Source organism: Nothobranchius furzeri, chromosome 18, assembly GCF_043380555.1.
Source record: "Nothobranchius furzeri strain GRZ-AD chromosome 18, NfurGRZ-RIMD1, whole genome shotgun sequence".
Classification (NCBI taxonomy): domain Eukaryota; kingdom Metazoa; phylum Chordata; class Actinopteri; order Cyprinodontiformes; family Nothobranchiidae; genus Nothobranchius; species Nothobranchius furzeri.
Genome location: NC_091758.1, coordinates 44,680,952 through 44,702,350, shown reverse-complemented (window position 1 = coordinate 44,702,350; position 21,399 = coordinate 44,680,952). Strand labels below are relative to the sequence as shown.

Sequence of the window (21,399 nt, the reverse complement as noted above, 5' to 3'; positions counted from 1 at the left end):
TGTCTGAAGGGAAATAAGCTGCAGCCGTCAGTTTTACACGATGGACTCATAAAACTCAGTATTTGAGTTTTAAAGTAGAAAAAACTCCTTAACTTAAATTAGAGTTCAGTTGCCTTCTCAGCTAAATGGGACTTTCTTTTAAAATGTGACAAGAAAATAATTCGTCTCTGAAATCTGGTAAATGTGGATCCATGTAGACCAATGTGGACTCGTGTGGACCCATGTGGACCCATGTAGGCCCATGTAGACTCATGGACCCGTCTGGACTCATGTGGACCCATGTAGATGTGGACTCATGTGGACCCATGTAGGTCCATGTAGTCTCATGGACCCTAGTGGACTCATGTGGACACATGTAGATGTGGACTCATGTGGACCCATGTAGGTCCATGTAGTCTCATGGACCCTAGTGGACTCATGTGGACACATGTAGGCCCATGTAGTCTCATGGACCCATGTGGACCCATGTGGACTCATGTGGACCAATGAAGGCCCATGTAGTCTCATGGACCCGTCTGAACTCATGTGGACCCATGTAGACCAATGTGGACTCATGAGGACCCATGTAGGTCCATGTAGTCTCATGGACCCGTGTAGACTCATGTGGACTCATGTGAAACCATGTGGACTCATGTGGACCTGGACCCGTGTGGATCCATGTGGACTCACCACAGTCTCTGTCGACCCTCAGGTCATCCATGGACCTCCTCATCGGATCAGTCTTCATGAGCAGGAGGTTCTGGTGGTGATCCGGACTCCCCCCGCTCCCGGCGCTGGACGTGCTGCTCCCATCCCCGCCGTCTCTTGGCGGAACCGGCCCGTTCAGGTTGCTCAGACTAGACTGGCTGTCAATAGAGCTCCGGGATCGGGCTCCACTCCTCTCCTCGTCCAGCATGACCAGGATCTCCGTCAGCTCGGTGTTCTCCGCCTTCAGCGCCTCCTGGCCGGTCTCCAGCTCCGTCAGCTTCTGCTGGAACAGAACCAGGTCCTTCCACAGGACTCCGGCCGTGTAGCGGCCGAAGCGCTGCCACTCCCGGGACACCTTCCTGTCCTTCTGCCGGTCGTCATCCAGGAAGCAGCAGAGCTCCCGCAGCTCCTGGTTGTCCTCCTGCAGCTTCTGGTTCACCTCCTTCAGGCTCCGGATCTCGTGGAGGTGGACCTGCAGATTCCGGTTCACGTCCCTCATCAGCTTCCCGTGCTCCATCATCAGGTCCATGTTGCGGTTCTCCAGACTCCTAAGGGTTCGGATCAGATCCTTCTTCCCCAGCCTCAGTAGATCCTCGTCGGGCAGCCGGATCAGGTCTGCCGCGTCCATGTCTCCGAGTCTGAGGTTCTCCAACAGGTCCTAAGTTCTTCTTAAAACCAGATCCATGTTCGGGAGGGACGTCTCGAGTCGAACAGCTGATGTACCAGGATTAAAACGTCTGTGACTGAGGAGGCGCAGCAGAGAAGAGAGAGAGAGAGAGAGAGAGAGAGAGAGAGAGAGAGAGAGAGAGAGAGAGAGAGAGAGAGAGAGAGAGAGAGAGAGAGAGAGAGAGAGAGAGAGAGAGAGAGAGAGAGAGAGAGACCCTCTGCAGTGTGAGGGGAAATGGCGCCCCCCGCAGATCAGAATTAAAACAGCCAAAATGAAACTGAATATTAGAAATCTACGGAAGCCCGTCTGGGCCACAGAGAGAAAGTGTCGAGATTGAAGTTGAACAGATCCCGTACCCAGATGTTTCCCTGGTGATTGACAGTCTGCTGCAGAGCCTGATGAGCTGCTGAACAGGTGATTCATGTTGGAGCAGGGCAACAACTAAAACATGCTGGATATCGGCCCTCAGGGAAGGGACTTGGCTGCTCCTGCTCTATTTCACAAACAACCCAGTGAACCCAGTTTTGTTCTGGAGGGTTCGGACCGGATTTGCTGAGTAAAGATCAAATAAAACCCATTTGATCAGAAACCTGTGTGTCTCTTTTGTTTTGATTTCTTTCTGTGTCTGTTGTTCTGGGTTGGTCTCTCTCTTCTGTGTTAGCGGTATTTGATGCACCTGGCCAGGTGCGCTCCTGCCCCTGTGTGCTGTGGGGCTCTCCTGCAGCAGAGTCCTCGCAGGCTGACGGTTATGACAGAACAAACCGTTTCTCCGCAGCCGTTACAACTTTTCTGTTTTATTTGGGAAACAAGGCCAGAACCGGGTCAGACTCACCTGCAAAGCTCTTCAACACGGCAACGTGGCCTTAAATTCTGGGACACCTTTAAATCTGACACTTCCTCATGTTTTCAGCAGCTAAAATCCACATCATGCACTCCAGAATGTATCATGACCCAAAAGAATTAGATCCTTCAGCACCACGTGTCCTTCACTGTTGACTGGTGTTGGTCTGAGCTCCAACAAAATAATGCATCTGTAATTATTGCATCACAGTAAAACCCAAGTGTCCACAAATGGATTCAACTCCAATAACCCTGAAGATCTACTGCTGTGTCTCTGGTAAGAGTGTGTGTGAGGGACTCCCTGAGGTGGATGTCTCTGAACAGCTGTGATGGCATGAAATGAAGGAATTAAGTAAACAAATAGACATAAATGCCAGAGATAAAACCTGATACCACTCGTTTCCGAGCACGTGTGTGGGTTCTGCACCTATAATCTTGTTAATTACGTTTTATTTAGTCTAAAATGACGTCACAAGACGTGTCCCATTTGAAGAACTGTGTCCAGGCTTTTGGCGCCCCCTGCTGGACAGCTCGGGTCCTGTGGATCTCAAAGTTCCGCACAGAAGCAGGAGCAGAGGCTTTGCGGCTGTTCTGTAGCACGCACACGGCGCGTCACCACGTCGGAGGTCAGGCCGGAGTCCGACCATCGCAGGAAGCTCGTGTCCGACCCGGTTCTGGTCCCGGTCATGTTGCGGGTGAATCCTCCGCGGCTCTGGCCGCAGGGACTCGTGTGCGTTGTGAGTTTGCTCCTGACACCTGCGGAGCTTCACCCGCAGTGTTTGGACTTCAAACCGCCCTTCAGACCCCTCCGGGAGCTGGACTTCTGCGTCATGTACCGGGAGTTCGGCTGCTGTGACTACCAGAAGGACCAGGAACTGATGGCTCGGTATTACCGGATCACCGGGAACTTTAATGAGCGCGGATACGCAAACTGTGCGGGATTTGTGCTGGAGCTGCTCTGCCAGGTAGGCACACGGGCAAAGGTCACCTGGCGCCCTCCTGAGCCGTGAGCACACTCAGATGTTTGTGTGAGCAGAGGAAACATCAAACTCAGTCACTAAAACCGAGTTTAGATGTTTGTCAGCCAGATGTGACCAGATGTTTCCACACCTGACTTAACCTCTTCTGTTAAGTTATTCATGTTTGATTTTCTCTTAGAAACCTTATAAAGTCATTAGTCAGAACTCGACTGCAGACCGAGCGCGCTCATAAATGTTCTGCTGTCCATCTTAGGAATGTTCTCCATATGCCGCTCACCTGTTCGATGCTGAAGACCCGAGTACCCCGCTCAGAACCATCCCCGGTCTCTGCTCGGATTACTGCTCCCGGTTCTGGACCAAGTGCCACTCCATCCTCCCGCTCCTTTCTGATGATCCACGGATAAAAGAAAACAGAAACATCCAGACTCACCTCTGTAAGCTCCTGGAGCTAGACGATGCCGATTACTGCTACCCCCACCTGCTCACCAACCCGAAGCTCACCCAGAACCTGGGTCGGGTCCAGACGGGTTCAGATGGCTGCCTGCAGCTGTGTCTGGAGGAGGTGGCCAACGGCCTGAGGAACCCACTCGCCATGGTGCACGCCAACGACGGTACTCATCGGTTCTTTGTGGCGGAGCAGGTGGGGCTGGTCTGGACCTACCTTCCGGATCGGTCCAAACTGGAGAAACCCTTTTTGAACATCACCAAGGCGGTGCTAACGTCATCCTGGGAGGGAGATGAGAGAGGCTTTCTGGGACTTGTCTTTCACCCTAAATTCAGGTACAACAGGAAGCTGTACGTGTACTACTCTGTGGAGGTCGGCTTCGACGAGAGGATCCGCATCAGTGAGTTCAGGGTGTCCACCAACGACATGAACATGGTGGACCACACCTCAGAGCGGTAGGTATGGACGCCGGCCCAGGGCAGACCACCAACAGCTTTTCAGCAGTAATGAACTCTGTCTTCTTCTCTGAAGTGTTATTCTGGAGATCGATGAGCCAGCTTCCAACCACAACGGTGGCCAGCTGCTCTTCGGAGATGATGGCTACCTGTACATCTTCACAGGTGATGGAGGGATGGCAGGAGACCCGTTTGGGAAATATGGAAATGCCCAGAACAAGTACTGACTACAGCATCAGATGATCCTTCAAAGCAAGTACATCTAAGAATCTAAAAGATGTTTCGTTCCAGGTCGGCTCTCCTGGGAAAAGTTCTCCGCATCGATGTGGATAATAACGAGAGAGGTCCGCTCTACAGGATCCCTCCAGATAACCCCTTCATACACGATTACGAAGCCCGGCCTGAGGTGTACGCTTACGGAGTCCGGAACATGTGGCGGTGCTCGGTGGACCGAGGTGACCCACGGAACAAAGAGGGCAAAGGTCGAATCTTCTGTGGAGACGTGGGCCAAAACAAGTTTGAGGAAGTGGACATCATTGAAAAAGGTCAAAACTACGGCTGGAGAGCCAAAGAGGGATTCTCCTGCTACGATAAGAAGCTGTGTGCCAACAGCTCGCTCGGTAGGCATCAGACATCAGCTGTGAAGGTTCTCCACGCCTTTGCAGCGAAGAACACAGATAGCTTCTTCTGTAACATGTGACCTCAGCGATCCGATCCAACAGACGACCGTCGGCTACAGCAGCTCTGAAATCATCCAAGAGCCATCAGAACAACAAGAAATCATTTAGCTTCACTGATCTTTAGGATTCAGACGGAACCACGCTGGTCCTGCTCACCGGCTGCTGTTTCGTTCACAGGCGACGTTCTGCCGATTTACGCTTATCCTCATAAGATGGGCAAGTCCGTGACGGGGGGGTACGTGTACCGCGGCTGTGAATACCCCAACCTCAACGGCATGTACATATTCGGAGACTTCATGAGTGGGTGGGTTGAACCTGAATGGTGCGTTTTTCTAATAAAATCAACATTATTGACAGCTGTTGGTTTGAGCCATCTTCATTTAGATGCTTGAGACGATATTAGCTGAAGGTCTCCATGTTTCAGGCTCCTGATGAGTCTGCAGGAGGACAAAGCCGGAGGCCGGTGGCAGTATAACGCGGTCTGCATGGGGATGGGACTCACGTGTGCCTTCCCCGGACTCATCAACAACTACCATCACTACATCATCTCCTTCGCCGAGGACGAAGCTGGTAAAACCTCAGCCACACCCACGAAAGCCCGTCTGCTGGGCTCGAATCACACGACTTGTGTTTTCCTGCAGGCGAGCTGTACTTCATGTCCACAGGAGTACCGAGCGCTACGTCGCCATCAGGCGTCGTTTATAAAGTGGTGGATCCGTCACGGTGAGACACGAGTTAAATCGTTATAAAGAAAACTGGAGAGAGGGAATTCTGAATGTGCTCGGAAAATCCGAGGAACTGTAAATCTGAGAAGCCACACATCTGTTTATGATCACAGAGGTGTGTGTGGCTGCTGGGTGGCTCTGGTTTTGGTGGGATGTTAAGATCTCGGCTCCTTTTAGCTGGAGCCTATCTGATGTTTCTCCTCACAGTTTATTCTTCTGGTCATTTTGGAGGAAAATGGCCGCCTAATCATCCCGATTGAACCTGGGTTCTCTTTAAAATGCATCAAAGGGACCGTTTGTTGTGATTTTGTCCAAAACTAAGATTTGTTTTGCAGACGGGCCCCTCCGGGACAATGCCATTATGATCCTCTTCCTGTCAGAGTAAAAAGTCGTCTCATACAGTTTGTTCCACACGAATGTAGGTTGAACAAACACAGACGTGTTAAATCGCCCTTTTTGGTTGTTACTTTATCTGAATCTGTTGTCACCTTTCCTTCTTCAGCTCTGATTGGTTTGGAGCAGCCAACCAAAAACGAGCCTGAACCACAACCCACCAAGAGCTACGACTGGCTCTTAGAGCTCCTTGATAATCTAGGAGGCGTGGATCCAGCCCCGACTACCCCAGCACCGATCCGAACTACCACCAAGTCACCCAGAAGTTCCCGTCGGAAGGACCGACGTCGGAAGGTAAATCCCGCAACAAACGATGCGTCTGAGCTTCAGAATGGAGCCGTGAGGCTGGTTGGTGACGAACATGGGCGCAGCGACCGCGGACGGGTGGAGATCTACATCCACGGGGAGTGGGGTACCGTGTGCGATGACTTATGGACAACTGCTGATGCCGAGGTGGTTTGCAGGCAGCTGGGATTCCAGTATGCCCTGAAGGCATCCAGTAACTCTGAGTTTGGTGAAGGGAAGGAGCTCCGGATTCTTCTGGACGATGTTCAGTGTGAAGGAGCAGAGTCCAACCTGCTGGCGTGTTCACATGCTGGTGTGGGGAGGCACAACTGTAACCACCTTGAAGATGCTGGAGTGATCTGTGGAAACTCACCCCCCGTTGTAGAAGTCTAAATGTGAATCATTTGAATGAAGAACTAAATCTGCGGTCTAAAAACCCGTCTACAGTTTAACTGAGCCAAAACGTCCCTGCAGCTGCTGCCCAGGTTCACCTGCAGACTCATCTTCTATAATTAGTTTCGTGTTGGACGTGAAAACAGAAGCAAAATGGGGGAATTGTGTGAAATACGCTAATGCAGAAATGATAAAGCTCCTTTAACAGGATACTACCTATTTTAATTCTCTAATAAAGTTACTAAGGATGCAAAATGAGGTCCAGGGTAAACATTTTACATTTAGTCCAGTTTTAATCACATCAGTGTTCCAATTAAAATCTATTTACTTTCATTAATCCAACTTATCCGGCCTTTTAGTAGACTGGAAAATAAATGTTTGACTAGTTTCTCTCCTATAGAACAAAATGTTTATTTTTCCTGTTTTCATAATGACGTATGATGCCATGTTGATACTTCTGGATGGATGTGTGTAAATAATTTGCTAAATGATTTTAATAAAAAGCCTACATCAGCCTCTATTTTCTTTTTAGTAAAGGCGGGTTGCAGCGCCGCCCTTTGTGGCCAGAAGATCGCAACTTCAGCGTGGCGGCCGCCCCCTGTAGGATTTAGAAAAGTGGAGCTGACATACCTGGTGCTGCAGTCTGTTTCCAGCACGTTTTAGATCGTGAACAGCTAATTTGTTTTATATAGCGATGAATCAATCCTGTAGACACTAACGATGAATGACCCACACTTGTATAGCAACTTTCAGAGTCAGAGGACTTCAAAGCGCTTTACACTACAGTGTATCATTCATCCATTCACACACTGGTGATGATGAGCTACGCTAGAGCCACAGCTGCCCTGAGGCGCACTGACGGAGACGAAGCTGCCGTACACAGGCGCCACCGCTCCGACCAACAGCAGCAAGCAAGGTGAGTTAGGTGTCTTGCCCAAGGACACAACAGCAGAATTCCCAGTCCGGAGCCAGGATCAAACCTGCAACCTTCAGATTACTGGACAACTCGCTTAACCTTGGCAAACTGCTGCCCCAATGATGGCTGGGGAGATATTTCGCTTTTGGTTCTACTAAACGGACGCTAGGAGGTGCTAAAAGCTAGCCAAAACTGCCAAGTGTGCCTTTAATGTCAGTTTTTTTTTCTTGCTAGTCATTTGGACAGCCAGTCTTGATTGAGGTAATTATATATATATACATATAACTCTTACTGCTGCAAGTCTTTAAATGTTTTAAGATGCGTTATCCTACTAAAATATAAGTTAATGCATAAATAAATTACTTGTAAAAAGTGATTGTACATTGTATTGAAATAAACTTAACTTGTGCATTTGTTCATTCAGGACAGGTATTAGCTTTAGCTGTCATCGGGCTAAATGGTTACACTGGGATATGTTTCATTTATGTAAGTTAAATTAGAAGGACAACACTTCTTCGCAGTTCAAAAAGGTTTGGAATTAGTGTAATTTAACAAACGTGAACGATAATCTGTTAATACCAATGTTAAAAACACTAGCAGGAATTTTGGCGGTAACACCGGCTCCATAGCTCAGTGGTTAGAGCACTGGTCTTGTAAACCAGGGGTCGCGAGTTCGATCCTCGCTGGGGCCTACTTGGTTTTTCTCTTCTTGCTTTTTGTTTCCAGACAAAGTGGCTTCATAAACATGTTGAGCACTATGATAAATGATAAATGACCCGCACTTGTATAGCGCCTCTCAGAGGAAGGACTCCAAAGCGCTTTACACTACAGTGTACCATTCATCCATTCACACACACATTCACGCACTGATGGTGATGAGCTACAATGTAGCCACAGCTGCCCTGGGGCAGACTGAAAGAGGCGAGACACATTTTCAGTCAGCACACCTGGGTCTACTCGTTACATGCATGCGTGAGTTTATTACAGGTGGTATTCACCTCATGGCAAACTAAAGCCGTTTCACGAATTTCTTATTGAACTCACTTTACTAAAATGTGACTCCTATTTTTAATTAAAATGTTTACTTAATAAATGACCTAAAATTCCACTTAAAGACTCAGATGACGGATTTCCTTTTTTATAAACCTAACCAAACGGTTGAGCAACAACCGGCCGATGCTTGTCATCCCTCCATTCAGCCACTAGGTGTCAGTGATGATTCTGGTTTTAATCCAGACAGAGATGGTCCACTGAGGTTCAAAAATGACGACGAAACCTTCATAGTCTTGATTTAATTGTAGACTTTATACATTACATTTTCTCGAAGATGCAACACAAATTTGTCTGAAAAAATAAACTCTTCTGTTCTCTGGTTGACTAAAGTGGCATTCTGGCTCCAAGGGGAACGCTGGGAGTGCCATCCTGGATTATCAGAGGAGAGAAAGTTCTCAGTAAGAGTCCCATGAACCGAAAAAAGCCAGAATCGAACAAAATAACTTAGTTTTCATGTAAAATCTTGTTTCTTGTTGATAAAAATAAAATATCAGGGGAAATGAAATGTGTTTACATAGACATAATCTCTCATAGATTACATGTAAATGTGATAATCCCATCAGATTAATAAATGTTCAATCCTGGTATTAGGCTGATGTTTACCGTAACAACGAGGCCACATTATTTATAATTAAGCTTTTTCAGATCAATTATGCCAACATCTAATTCTAATATTGACTCTTTTATTCTGCAGAAGCTAAAGTAAAATAACTTCATTCATAATCTGAATGTTTTTTCTGATTCAGAGCTGCACCTGAAGTGCTTCTAAATTCTGCACGGCATCATCTGAAACCTCACATGCTGCTAGCAGTAAAAAACACCTTCCTATCGGCCTCAGAGAGGCTTTAGGACTCAAGGCGAACCGTTCTCTGGCAGGAACTGGAAAGGCGTGTAAAAAAGCCGCTCAGCTCGTTTTGAAAATTGAAATCAGATGTACTTTCTTCTCTGCTTGCACGACTGTCACATTAATCCTCGGTTTGTTCCTGCGCTTTCCTTCATGTAGGTTAGCATGTAAGGAAATGAAGATGAAAGGCCTGGAATGATTTGTGGCCATTAGAGTTCGCTGGTGGCCTCATCCGCAGAGCTCTTTGATCAGCTCCTTCTTCCAGCCTCGTGAACTTCCAAAAGCATGACCTCTCTCTGCACAGACCGACACTTGGCTCTGCCCGCCCCACGCCGTGCTCACAGACCGCACATGGCTAACGTTTGTTTCTCGTTAGGCTCAAACAACAGTTTGAGTTCCACCTCTCAGGCTCTGTTTTGTCTTCCCAAAGCAGGAAAGCGGCCCGGCGTGTGAATCCATGCAGGCACGTCGCTCTGCTGACCTCTGACCGCCGTAAAAGTTGGATCAACACAGTGACTGAAAGCAGAGATAATAAAGATAAACAGCAGAGGCAGCCAGAGCGAGGAGGTTCCTGCTCACGAGAGACAAACGGTCCAGGTGAGCTCGAACGAAGGCGGGAGTCACAGATAACCTCCTGAGAAAACACGGTTTTATTAAGCAAACTCCCCCGAGACAAACAGCCGAGCTTCAGCGCACAAAGATCAGCCGCGGGGATAACGGGAGGTTCAACGGTAGAGGTCATGACCCCTAATGAGGGTCTCAACATAATCTAGATAGAGCCGTGTGTGTGTGTGTGTGTGCGTGTGCGTGTGCGTGTGCGTGTGTGTGTGTGTGTGTGTGTGTGTGCGCTTCACACTCTAACCCTCAAACCAAACATCAACCTGAAACCTCAGTCCTCCTGAAGTTCTGATTCTGGTCCACATGAGGTCCAGACTCTCAGACGGACTTCAGCACGGTCCATCGGAAACCGGTTTCTGGTTCTGATCAGCAGGCCGACGCTGGAGGTGAAGTAGAACTCGGTGGTGGAGTGGAGATGATCTCCAGAGAGAGCTGACACTGGGCTCACCATGACGTCACCTCCAGAGCTTCTGGCTCTTCTCATCCTGCCAGTGGGTTCAGGGTCGGAAGCACACCTGAGAAGGACCATGGAGCTCACAGGTGGAGCACACATCTGTTCACATCAGTCGCACCTGATCTGGACCGTCACAGGAAGGAGAAGATTCTGAGCATGTGCAGCATCGTTACAGCGAGTTGTGTTATTTAGAGTCATTCCTTGTTTCATCCCAATGCCAACATGTGGTTTTGGGTTTCTGTGCCGTTTGTGTCGGGATCAGCGGTTCCAGGAGAGCTCTGCTCCTCCAGGACCGGTGAGGGTTAGGCGTTTGATGAATGGTGTCTCCGAACGCTGAGAGCAGCTCCGGTTCTGGCTGGATGACCCGTCAGAGCGGAAAGAAAACATCTTTTCTTAACAGACGGCTGAACTCAGACACTTTCCTGTTTTAAATCTTCCTCCTCAAGTGTTTCTTTAACACTTTCCTATGGTTGAGATTCCTGCTGCCGGGTAGAAACGCTCCACACGGAGCGTGAAAAGGTGTTATTATTCCCATCTGATGCGACTTCCAGCTGCGCGTCTGGATCACCAAATCCAAAGTCAACAGCACCGTTCGCCGGTGATCATCAAGAGACGAGCAGGTTGTCGCAGACACATAAATCATCTCCTTCACCCGCTGTTTTTACCTTTAGAAACCTGAAGCTTCAGCCTCTCGTCCGCTCAGCGGGAAAAAGAGCTGCAGATTTTAGGTTTTTAAAGGTAGGGATGCTGTCAAGCTGAAGAGGGTCCTATCGGGTCTGACCCACTCGGGGCGTTGTGGATCGGTGGGTGGTGCACTCTGAAGACCTCAATCCCACATCTTCAATGAGGAAGCAGAGTCTGGGACGTTCGGTTGGGTTCTCCAATCTCTGGGGTTGAGGTCTGTCGTGGTGAAGAGAGAGCTGAGTCAGAAGCTGAAGCTCTGGATTCACCGGTGGATCTACGTTCCTACCCTCACCTATGGTCATGAGCTTTGGGTAGTGACCGGAAGAACGAGATCACGGATACAAGCGGCCGAAATGAGTTTTCTCTGCAGGGTGGCTGGGCTCTCCCTTAGAGATAGGGTGAGAAGCTCGGTCATCCAGGAGGGGCTCGGAGTAGACCTGCTGCTCCTCCACATTGAGAGGAGCCAGTTGAGGTGGCTCGGGCATCTGGTCCCTGGTGAGGTTTTCTGGACACGTCCAACCAGGAGGAGACCTAAAGGTAGACCCAGGACACGGTGGAGGGACTATGTCTCTCACCTGGCCAGGGAACACCTTGGGATTCCCCCGGAGGAGCTGGCCCAAGTGGCTGGGGAGAGGGAAGTCTGGGCCTCTCGACTTAGGCTGCTGCTGATGGGTGGGTGGAAGAAAATCTTATAGTTTGATCAGCTGATTACAGGAAGACTGTTGGTGGATTTTTTTCTCAAAAAAAATCCTGGCTGTCTGAACAATTGATGTATTATGTATTGTTGCACGGTGTATTTGTCTCCCCTCCCTTCCCCTCCCCTCCCCTCCCCTCCTCTCCTCTCCTCTCCTCTCCCCTCCTCTCCTCTCCTCTCCCCTCCTCTCCTCTCCTCTCCTCTCCTCTCCTCTCCCCTCCTCTCCCCTCCTCTTCCCTCCTCGCAACGCGCCAGCGAGTTGTTCAGCGAGTCCGTTTATCGACCCAGCGGAGCCAAATATCTGCCAGCGTCTGGGTGTGGAAGTCCCAGAATTCCCAGAATCAGACTCAGAAGGTGTCCATGCTTCAGTTTAGTTAAAGAGAAACTTGGAAACATCTGTAAACCGACCTTTGCTCTTTCTAATTTTAATCTGCCGTTAATCCTGAGCTTTGATGCAGATAATTTTATTCCGGGATTTTCTGGAGAAGCCGACAGGATTTGGACTCTAATTATCATCTAGTATCTGATTATAATCAGTTGTGTGTTCCCTAATGCTCATTATTTAATTTGGTTTTGTTTTGAAAGAAAGAAAGAAAGAAAGAAAGAAAGAAAGAAAGAAAGAAAGAAAGAAAGAAAGAAAGAAAGAAAAAAGAAAGAAAGAAAGAAAGAAAGAAAGAAGAGACACAGCAGCCTCACTCACTGATGGTACAGTAGTTACTTCCTTCCTTCCTTTGGGAAGCCAGCTGGATATGAGATATGCTTCAGTAGAACTTTCCTTCCAGAATGACTGTGTGTGTGCGTGTGCGCTCCGTTCTGCTCCTCCTCTCTGTTAGTCTCACCTGTACCCAGTTCCCCACGCACCTGCTCCTCGTCTCCTATCAGCCCAGCCCTGCGTATCTAACCCTGTCCGTGTTCTAGTCAGCGTTCTTGTTCCCCTCTCTAGTGAACGACAGGATCTGGCTCATCAGTGAGCTTTTCGCCTTCGACTTTGGAACTTTAGGTTTTGACCTCGAGTCCTGCAGTCTCTGTTTTTGTGTTTTCATCCTAATGAAAGGAGTTGTTTTTATTTAAACGACCTCTCCAGCCTTGAGCGCTGTGGTGTTCTGCGTCTTGGGTCCGGTCCTCCTGCGCTCGCAGCGTGACAGACTGAACCATCCGACTCTTTAGGGATCTTCTCACTGTGAAATTCTCATGCTGCACCTTTAAAGAGTCTTCTTGATGTTTGCAAGCGTGCCGTAAACCCGGGGACATCCTGGAAGTCAGGCTGGAACGAGTCCAGACCAGGTGGGAGACAGCAGGAGATGGTTGGAGGAACGTGAGAAGTTCTCACGCCTCGGCTGACTGACGGACCAGAACATCTCCATCCCTTTGTTCCCGTGTGAGCGCGAGTCAACGACAGTGTCGACACTTGTGAGGAAGCCAGGGACTCTGCGTGAACAAGAAGCTTTTGAAGTCTCCTCTGACCTTCCTGCAGCTCCGCCACTTGATGCTCATCGGCACTCCGTTAAAGGCAGACAGCCTGTTGGATTAGGAGCGTGATGCTGCTGCAGGTCACAGGTTTCTCCTGATCTGTTCTCAGATCCATGAACACGTTCCTGCGTTGGTGTCGTCTTCGCCAGTCATCAGTAAACCAGGTGATCTTTGAGATCGGGACCGTGATGGAGCTAAACCACGCTAGGAGCCTTTTGCGGCCCGACTGCGTCTGAGGTGAAGGTCGGACCAAAAGGAAGGAAGAGCGACTGAAACGGTGACAAATCAGGCGGAGAACAAAGAAAAGTTACCTCAGGAAAATCTGGAATTTTAATCTAGAATCACTCCAGAGCAGGTGAGCCAGCATGTTTTAGTTATTTCCCTACATCAGCACACCTGATTGAATGGCCTGCATCCAGAGTCCTGGAACCCCCCAAGGCGCTTTACAACACAATCAGTCATTCACGCGCGTGTGAGGATGAGCTACCATGTAGCCACAGCTGACCTGGGGCTGCCGAGCACCGGCGCCACCGGTCCCTCCACCTGCAGGCTAGGGGGGGTAAGTGTCTTGCCCAAGGACACAACGACAGCAACGAACTGAGCGAGGCTCGAACCCGCAACCTCCCCATTACGGTACCACCGTCAGCTTTTATTCAGCAGCTTGTTAAGCTCTGCAGAATCCTGTTAATCACCTGTGATTCGAATCAGGTGTGTTGGAGCAGGGAGACAACTAAAACATGCTGGACAGCGCTCTCCAGGACCAGGATTGGGCTCACAGGCTAGGATTACAGGGAAATCTGTCTGCTGGAGGGGAAACAGACCCTGGATGGATGAACGGATGAACAGATGGATGGATGAACGGATGAACAGATGGATGGATGAACGGATGAACAGAAAATCTTCTGTCAGATTTTATTCCTGATTTTAGCAGCTTTTCATTATCGTTTCATCAGACTCCAGATATAAAAATAAAGATCCTGGGCCAATAAATAAGCTTTCTCACACACGCACACACACACACACACACACACACACACACACACACACACACACACACACACACACACACACACACACACACACCAGAACATGGGCCCTTAAGTCTTCTTCTTCACGAGTCTTTAGGGTTCTGCTGGAGTGGGTCAGTACTCCTGGGCCTCTCGGAGCTCCAGCTGGAACACTGGTTCCGTTGGGTTCTCCGTGCACGCCAGCCCGTTGTTGGGCGGTCTCACCGAATGGAACCGGCTCCAGTCCCCTTTGCACAGGATCCATGGCAGGACGTCCACCTTGTGGTGAAGCTCGGGGGAGAACTCGGTGCTGATCAGGTCCGGTGCTCCTGCTCCTTTGCCACGTGTTATCAGTCTCATCTGGTCGTCATAGCAACAGTGCTGGGCCGCCAGCGTGGTGCTGTCGTAGGACAGCATGGAGCGGATACAGAACCGGGCCGAGGGCTTGTAGATGTCCAGCCGCTCTTTGGGCCCGCTGGCGTCCCTCCAGCGGTACGTCTTGCGGAGTCTGACGTCCTGGAGGTTGACGGCGCCGTAGACGACCTCAGACGGGTAGGAGCAGGGGCAGCTGGGCAGCTCGGTCAGCACCTGGTGCAGGTACTTCTGGAGAAATTCGTTTCTGCAGCTCAGCCACTTCTCACAGCTGTCCACATCTGGGTCAGAACATCAGAGGGTTTGGTTAGAATCAGTGTTTTACGTCAACATCACAAATGACATTAATGTGTCCAGATTGCTGCTACGGATCCTGATTTAGGAATGATTTTAACGACGTCGTGTTGAAGTCCGCCTGAAAGGAGCTGGAGGAATAAACTAGAAAATAGATGCAAGTTTTTATAAATGTGGTGAAAAAGTGTCAAAAGCAGGGGAGGGGGGGGGGGGTCCTGGTTTTAATCAGGCTTCTGCAGAGCTTCATGAGCCGCTGAATCAGGAGTGTTGGAGCAGGGAAGCAACTAAAACATGCAGGACCAAGGTTCCCACCCCTGTTCTAAGGGTTCTACAAGTACTAAAGGTTTACATCTGCGCCTCGGCTCTACGTTTCCGACACTCATTTTGTGAGTTGAACATGGTTCAGCTCGGTTTGAGCTGGGAGCTAGAACCTCTGACAGCAGATGGCGTTTTCCTCTCCTCAGCATCCTTTCTTATGTTTGCAGAGGAAATCCGAGCGATGGCGTTCTCTGGCCGCGGCGTCGCAGCTGGAGAGCCATAAAAGCCAAAGCTATTCCAACGCTTAGGAGCTGCAGTCGGGTTTTATTCAGCCGAGCAGCTCTGGGCCTGCTGGGAAGGAAGGTCTTTAAAATGAAAACCAGCTGCTCACAGAGCCGCACACACTCACTGGACTGGATGCTGCTGGCTGTCTGGAGCAGCGTCGCCTCGGTAACGGGCATCCCAGCGTCTACGACACAAGAACACACTGATCAGCTCCCTCCAGGTAATAACACATAAACAGATCCAACATTCAGCCACAGTGACGCAGTGAAGTTCAAACTCTTAGCCCCGCCCCCAGCCTGTGACCCAGTGAGGTCGGTACCACAGCACTGGGTCGGGCTTGAGCCAGAACTAGAACCGTTAAGAGTCAGATGCCTCTGTCTTACTGGGACAGCTCTGCAGGTCACACGTGCGCGACTCGGTGGCGGTGCAGGCATATCCGCAGGTTCTGGTCCGTTTCTGGGATCCAAACCCACAGGTGGCGCTGCAGGGAGCCCAGCCGGTCCACTCCTCGTTCTCTGAAACACACGAATGGAGCAGAAGCCTTTGAAGTTCACCCTCTGGATTCCTGACTCAGCTGGTGTCTGTGTGTGTGTGTGTGTGTGTGTGTGTGTGTGTGTGTGTGTGTGTGTGTGTGTGTGTGTGTGTGTGTCTGTGTGTCTGTGTGTGTGTGTCTGTGTGTGTGTGTCTGTGTGTGTGTGTGCATATGTGAGTGTGTGTGTGTGTGTGTGTGTGTGTGTGTGTGTGTGTGTGTGTGTGTGTGTGTGTGTGTGTGTGTGTGTGTGTGTGTGTGTGTGTGTGTCTGTGTGAGTGTGTGTGTGCATATGTGAGTGTGTGTGTGTGTGTGTGTGTGTCTGTGTGAGTGTGTGTATGTGTGTGTGTGTGTGTGTGTGTGTGTCTGTGTGTGTGTGTGTGTGTGTGTCTGTGTGTGTGTGTGTGTCTGTGTGTGTGTGTGTGTGTGTGTGTGTGTGTGTGTGTGTGTGTGTGTGTGTGTGTGTGCGGTGAGAGTGATGGCGGCACCAAATGAGTAAAAACAAACCGGGTCCAACAGTTGCACTTAGAGCAGCAGCTGAGTGTGAACAGAACCTGGTTCTGGTTCTGATACCATAAAACAACAGAGTCCGGGTTCTGGACTCTGCAGAACCACTAAAACAGATCCTGACCCAGTTGTTTCCATCAGAACCTGGAAGGTTAATGACATCATCCTCTTTGGTTCTGACTACTCTTCAGCTCATCCGTCTCTTCCTGCATCCGTTACCATGGTGACAGATGGTCCAGGATGTTCTGGGCCTGCTGCTCGTTTTTGGTTCTGATCAGCAGTCAGGCGTGTGACTGACGGAGCAGAACTCCGGTTTTTGATCCTGTCAGAGAAAAGCTGCTGTTGTTTCTCCAGACAGAACCAGAACTCTGATTGGCGAGAAAACAATCTGACCTTCCTGCTCAGAAGTCTAAAGACCAATAGGCCCCGCCCCTCTGATGCTCTCAACTGTTTTATTTTTGTGAATCTCACCAAACTTTGTCTCTGTGTTCCAACGTCCCCCAACTCCACCCAGGACCGACGCGTCTGGATCACCATAGTCCTCAGAACCGGTTCCACCCAGCAGCCCGTTCTCCATCTGCTCCGGGTACTCCCAGAACAGCGGCCAGAACAGCTTTTTGTGGCTGTTGATCCAGTCTGAGGAGGAAACGGACCAGTTGTTCCTCTGACTCTCTGTGACCAGGTCCATCTCCACCTCCGTCTCGGTCTGAGGGTCCTCCACCACCTCGATGGTCACCTGAAACACAGAACATCTGGTTTTCTTCAGCCGTTCCACACCAGAACCTGAGTCCAAACCTTCAGAATCAGGACATCAGCGAAAAGCCACAGAGCGTTGCCATTTCTCAGAGCTGGAATTTTTCTGGAGATGTCTGCCTGAGACCCAGGATGTCCTAATCCCGGTCTGGTTCTGACCCGTCTGACGGAACAACACACACACACCCTGCGGGGACTTTCTGTAGGTCTTTACAGAGCCTCAGCTAAAAGGAGTCGGGACTCGTCCCGGTCCTCGTCTCCACTTGTTGGTTGAATCTCCGGACACGGAGCTTCAGGTGCTTCTCCTGCAGATCTGACTGTGGTGAGCGCTGCTCGTATGAAAGAGGCTCGCTGTGCTGCAGAAGGTGGAGAGATGCACAGATAGCTGCACGTTTCTCTGTGGTTCCACCTTAAAAACACTCAGGAGACCCATGATTGGTGTTTATCAGGGTGCAGAAGTCCTGATGGCTCCGTTAGGAACGCGTCTCTCCCCTGAAGCCAAGGAGCCCCTTATCTTCTGGATCGTACTTCTACATACGTGACTTCTGCACGAGTTCCTCCTCCACGTGTGTTTGGTTTAATCACCTCCACGGCTCCTCCAGGATTACGCTCCTTTGACCTTTTGCACTCAGCTCTCATGTGTTTCACATTTTCACGTCATGCTCAGCGTGCAGATGCTTGGAGGTTCACGGACGGGTTTGAGAAGCTGCTGCTGAATGTTCTGAAACTCAAGACGCTGGTCTGACTCAAAGCAGCTGCTCTCAGAGGAGCCAGGCAGGATGTGGAGCTCCAGGGAGAGGAAGAAGGGGGATCTCACCTGTATGTTGGGATTCTGGGAGCCAGCGTCCGCATTGGCCAGGTCCGGAAAGTTCCTCAGATCCAGGACGAAGGGTTCCTCCTCTGGCGTGGGTGGAGGGAGGCCAGCGCTGTGTCGGGATGGGAGGGGATGAGTCTGCAGCAGGTTTTCCTGCTGGAGCTGTTTCAGGTTCAGAGGAGCATCTTCTCGTCTCTCTGATGGTGGGAGCTACGAAAAACAATCAAATCTGTTAATGGTTCCTGGGCGTTTCCATAGCAACGTAACGCTTTATACTTTGGGAATTAAGGAGAAAAGCTTGAGTTTATGTGGGATGAAACTCCAAACCGGACAAACAATCAGCTGATTGATAGGAGAAGAGGCTACTGATGGAATCTCAGGGTCAACGTTAGAACCGATCAGAGATCAATAAACGGTACCCAGCGGTTCCGGAATCATGACTCAATTAAACGGACAATCGGAGAGAGTGAGAACAGGAAGAAGTATTTGTCCCATCTGTCAGCCCGGCAGCCCCTCAGCAGCTCGGGTTTCTGTATTTTTAGCTAAACCGTTAAACCCCAGCAGCGACGGCCGTCGGCCTGGCGGGTTTCCTTTCTCCTGACGGAGCGGGAGCTGCATGGTTCTGACTCCAGTTTGGATCTTCCTGATCGTTCCGGTTTGTCCCACAGAGAAAAACAAAGTGTCCTTTCACCGTGTAGAGGCTTGGTTCGGACTGCCGCTCAGTCCTGGTTTGGGATTCTGATATTTGGGTGGAATGAAAACATTGTGGAGGCAGATTTTCCTCCAGGGGTCACGGATAGAAGAAAAATATGTTAAAATGACGAAGTCATAAGAAAATGCATTGGGACAGAAAATCCTAACAGATGCACCGATTTAGTATCCGAGCCTGTAAAAATGTCTGAATCTTGTTCTGATCGGCACAAAATCTGAATCCTGGAAGAGGAAAAGACAGAAGTTGGAGTGGGAAAACCAGCTAAGTGGCGGTGCGTTCACTGACCAGGGAAAAGACCAGACTGAGCTGCAACTTGAAATTCAGATTTTTGAAATGCAGCATAAAGTCCGTAAAGTCTTCGCCGCTGAGCAAAAACTCACAACAACACATCTACGTGGAAGTTTCAGAATTCCCGAACCCAGCAGAAGTTTAAACTACATTTTCACTGATTGTGGTTTTTGATGTAAATCGTTTCGTTATCGTCGCACAAAAGCAGAATCGGTGCTTTTCTGCTTCAACAAAATCAAGTTTTCAATTCTTTTGGTTTTATTTCTAATCAACACAATAAAAGTAGGCACCTTTAGGGTTAAAGTTCTGTTCCGACCCGGTCCTCAGACCTCTCTCTTCCTGCTTCATCTGTTCTACATTAAAGATCGCTGCTCAAACTCCAGCCGCCTGAACAATGTGACACCTCTGTAAAATGTGCCGGAGCCTCCTGGGAGGATTATTCCGTTAGAGCAGCACCCTTCCTTCATTAGAGCTCGGAGCGGGAGATAAACTTCCTCCTGCTCCAGAAATTAGCTTCATGTTTGCTTAACAGGCTGCAGGAAGTGAGACGAGGAAAAGGGAGAAGAGCGACTTTAATCTAGGAGCTGGTTTTAGGGATTTATGGTTTCAAAACAAAACATTTCCCAAACGCGTTCCCTAAAACATTCCAGGGATGAGAGAGGGCAGGATTAGTTTCATTAGAGGGAATAAAGAAGCTGTGGTGCAGACCGGACCTCCTCATGAGCCCGGAGCAGAACCTAAACCTTCACTTTCACTGAAAACGACTCTGATTTTTATTATCTTCTGATCGACCAGAACCAGAACTCCGCCTCCTGCAGTCAGCTGATTCAAGTAAACAAACCTCAGCCAGTGAAGTTCTGTTTGCTCGGAACCAACAAAACCCAGAAAGACCCCACCCTGGCTCATCCCTTGAGTTAGGAGCAAGTTCTCTCTGAGGTCAAAGGTCAGAAACGTTCTGGTACCAGAGTCCAAAGAAAAACTCTGAAAATCTGGAGAGAATCAGTTCACCAAGGGTCTGCTCCAAGAGTTCTGGCCTGGATCAGGAGACCTAGACTGGATCAGGAGTTCTGTACTGGTTTAGGACTTCTGGACTAAATTTAGTCATAAACAAAAACAGTTTGGGTTGGACCTTCGGATCGGGATTTCTGGACAGGATCAGGAGTTCTAGACTAGAGTTCTAGACTGGTTTAGGACTTCTGGACTGGATCAGGAATTCTGGACTAGATCAGGAGTTCTGGACTGGATCAGGAATTCTGGACTAGATCAGGAGTTCTGGACTGGATCAGGAGTTCTGGACTAGATCAGGAGTTCTGGACTGGATCAGGAGTTCTGGACTAGATCAGGAGTTCTAGACAGGAGTTCTAGACTGGTTTAGGACTTCTGGACTGGATCAGGAGTTCTGGACTAGATCAGGAGTTCTAGACAGGAGTTCTAGACTGGTTTAGGACTTCTGGACTGGATCAGGAGTTCTGGACTGGATCAGGAGTTCTGGACAGGAGTTCTAGACTGGTTTAGGACTTCTGGACAGGAGTTCTAGACTGGATCAGGAGTTCTAGACTGGTTTAGGACTTCTGGACTGGATCAGGAGTTCTGGACTGGATCAGGAGTTCTGGACAGGAGTTCTAGACTGGATCAGGAGTTCTAGACTGGAGTTCTAGACTGGTTTAGGACTTCTAGAAAGGATTTAGTCATAAACAAAAACAGTTTGGGTTGGACCTTCCTGCACTCAGCTTGCAGCATCAGAACCGGTCCTACCTGAGAACGGGAGCTCGCGGTGTTACGGGCAGGCAGCCCGCAGACCGAGGCGGTCAGAACCAGCAGCCACAGAAGATTCATGGTTCTTATGGATCCTTCAGCTCACAGGTCCAGGCGGGACGGGATGACCCACCGCATGTTGAGCACAACCTCCGCGTTTCCGTCGCTCCTCGCGCCGGTGGAATTCTCTCATCTCATGCAGGTTTACCGGAGAAGGGAACCGGGACCAGGTTCTGGTTTTAGAGACGAGACTCCGGTTCCGTGGGTCCTTCTCTCAGGACCCACTCATCAGGTCCTCTTGGCTCAAACCAGCGCGTGCTGCTGGTTTAAAACCGGGTCCGTCTGTGTGGCGTCACTGGAGGGGCGGGGCTTCAGGCCTGACCAGTTTAAATCGTTTCTTGGTGATTAAACGATTCTAGTTAATAATCACCTGAGATTAAGCAACAGGTAACCTGGTTAGCTACCAAAGATCATCCGTTTTCTGTTAAAGGAGAGTCCTCTCATCGATAATATTTAATATTTTACATTTTGTCCAAATAATT

General features: G+C 49.6%; 3 protein-coding genes and 1 non-coding gene across 5 annotated transcripts in view; 2 read left to right on the top strand and 2 right to left on the bottom strand.

Moving 5' to 3' along the window:
• Positions 1–1,448, bottom strand: part of LOC107391696 (coiled-coil domain-containing protein 85C-A) — a 4,879-nt gene extending 3,431 nt beyond the window's left edge. Inside the window, exon 1 of the mRNA XM_015969111.3 lies at positions 670–1,448. Within this exon, the coding sequence (XP_015824597.3) occupies positions 670–1,315 (646 nt within the window). The 5' untranslated portion in view covers positions 1,316–1,448. The remainder of the gene's footprint in view (positions 1–669) is intronic.
• A 1,240-nt stretch (positions 1,449–2,688) lies between these two features.
• Positions 2,689–7,065, top strand: hhipl1 (HHIP-like 1). The gene is made up of 9 exons (XM_015969112.3): positions 2,689–3,159; positions 3,428–4,074; positions 4,151–4,294; positions 4,366–4,694; positions 4,932–5,058; positions 5,179–5,324; positions 5,396–5,477; positions 5,815–5,897; positions 5,982–7,065. The coding sequence occupies exons 1-9, from the start codon at positions 2,881–2,883 to the stop codon at positions 6,548–6,550; spliced, it is 2,406 nt and encodes an 801-aa protein (XP_015824598.3). The 5' UTR covers positions 2,689–2,880; the 3' UTR covers positions 6,551–7,065.
• A 1,020-nt stretch (positions 7,066–8,085) lies between these two features.
• trnat-ugu (transfer RNA threonine (anticodon UGU)) lies at positions 8,086–8,158 on the top strand. Its single transcript has one exon. It is a non-coding gene; the product is annotated as a tRNA-Thr (tRNA).
• Positions 8,159–14,309: 6,151 nt separating this feature from the next.
• On the bottom strand, positions 14,310–21,142 carry ism2a (isthmin 2a). 2 transcript variants are annotated; one of them, XM_054741961.2, is made up of 6 exons: positions 20,858–21,142; positions 18,106–18,312; positions 17,007–17,271; positions 15,883–16,014; positions 15,624–15,683; positions 14,310–14,943 (listed from the first exon to the last, which is right to left on the bottom strand). In XM_054741961.2, the coding sequence occupies exons 1-6, from the start codon at positions 20,936–20,938 to the stop codon at positions 14,426–14,428; spliced, it is 1,263 nt and encodes a 420-aa protein (XP_054597936.2). In that variant the 5' UTR covers positions 20,939–21,142; the 3' UTR covers positions 14,310–14,425. The 2 variants fall into 2 exon arrangements, with proteins under 2 accessions (XP_054597936.2, XP_054597937.1); XM_054741962.2 differs by lacking the exon at positions 18,106–18,312.
• Between the last annotated feature and the right edge of the window lie 257 nt (positions 21,143–21,399).

Coding starts and splice junctions, on each gene's coding strand:
- hhipl1 (XM_015969112.3), top strand. CDS start 2,881: ATGTTGCGGGTGAATCCTCCGCGGCTCTGGCCGCAGGGACTCGTGTGC. Junction 4,075..4,150: donor GTGGACCACACCTCAGAGCG/GTAGGTATGGAC, acceptor TCTTCTCTGAAG/TGTTATTCTGGAGATCGATG. Junction 5,325..5,395: donor CTTCGCCGAGGACGAAGCTG/GTAAAACCTCAG, acceptor GTTTTCCTGCAG/GCGAGCTGTACTTCATGTCC.
- ism2a (XM_054741961.2), bottom strand. CDS start 20,938: ATGAATCTTCTGTGGCTGCTGGTTCTGACCGCCTCGGTCTGCGGGCTG. Junction 17,272..18,105: donor CCCAGAATCCCAACATACAG/GTGAGATCCCCC, acceptor TCTGTGTTTCAG/GTGACCATCGAGGTGGTGGA. Junction 15,684..15,882: donor TGACCTGCAGAGCTGTCCCA/GTAAGACAGAGG, acceptor CTTGTGTCGTAG/ACGCTGGGATGCCCGTTACC.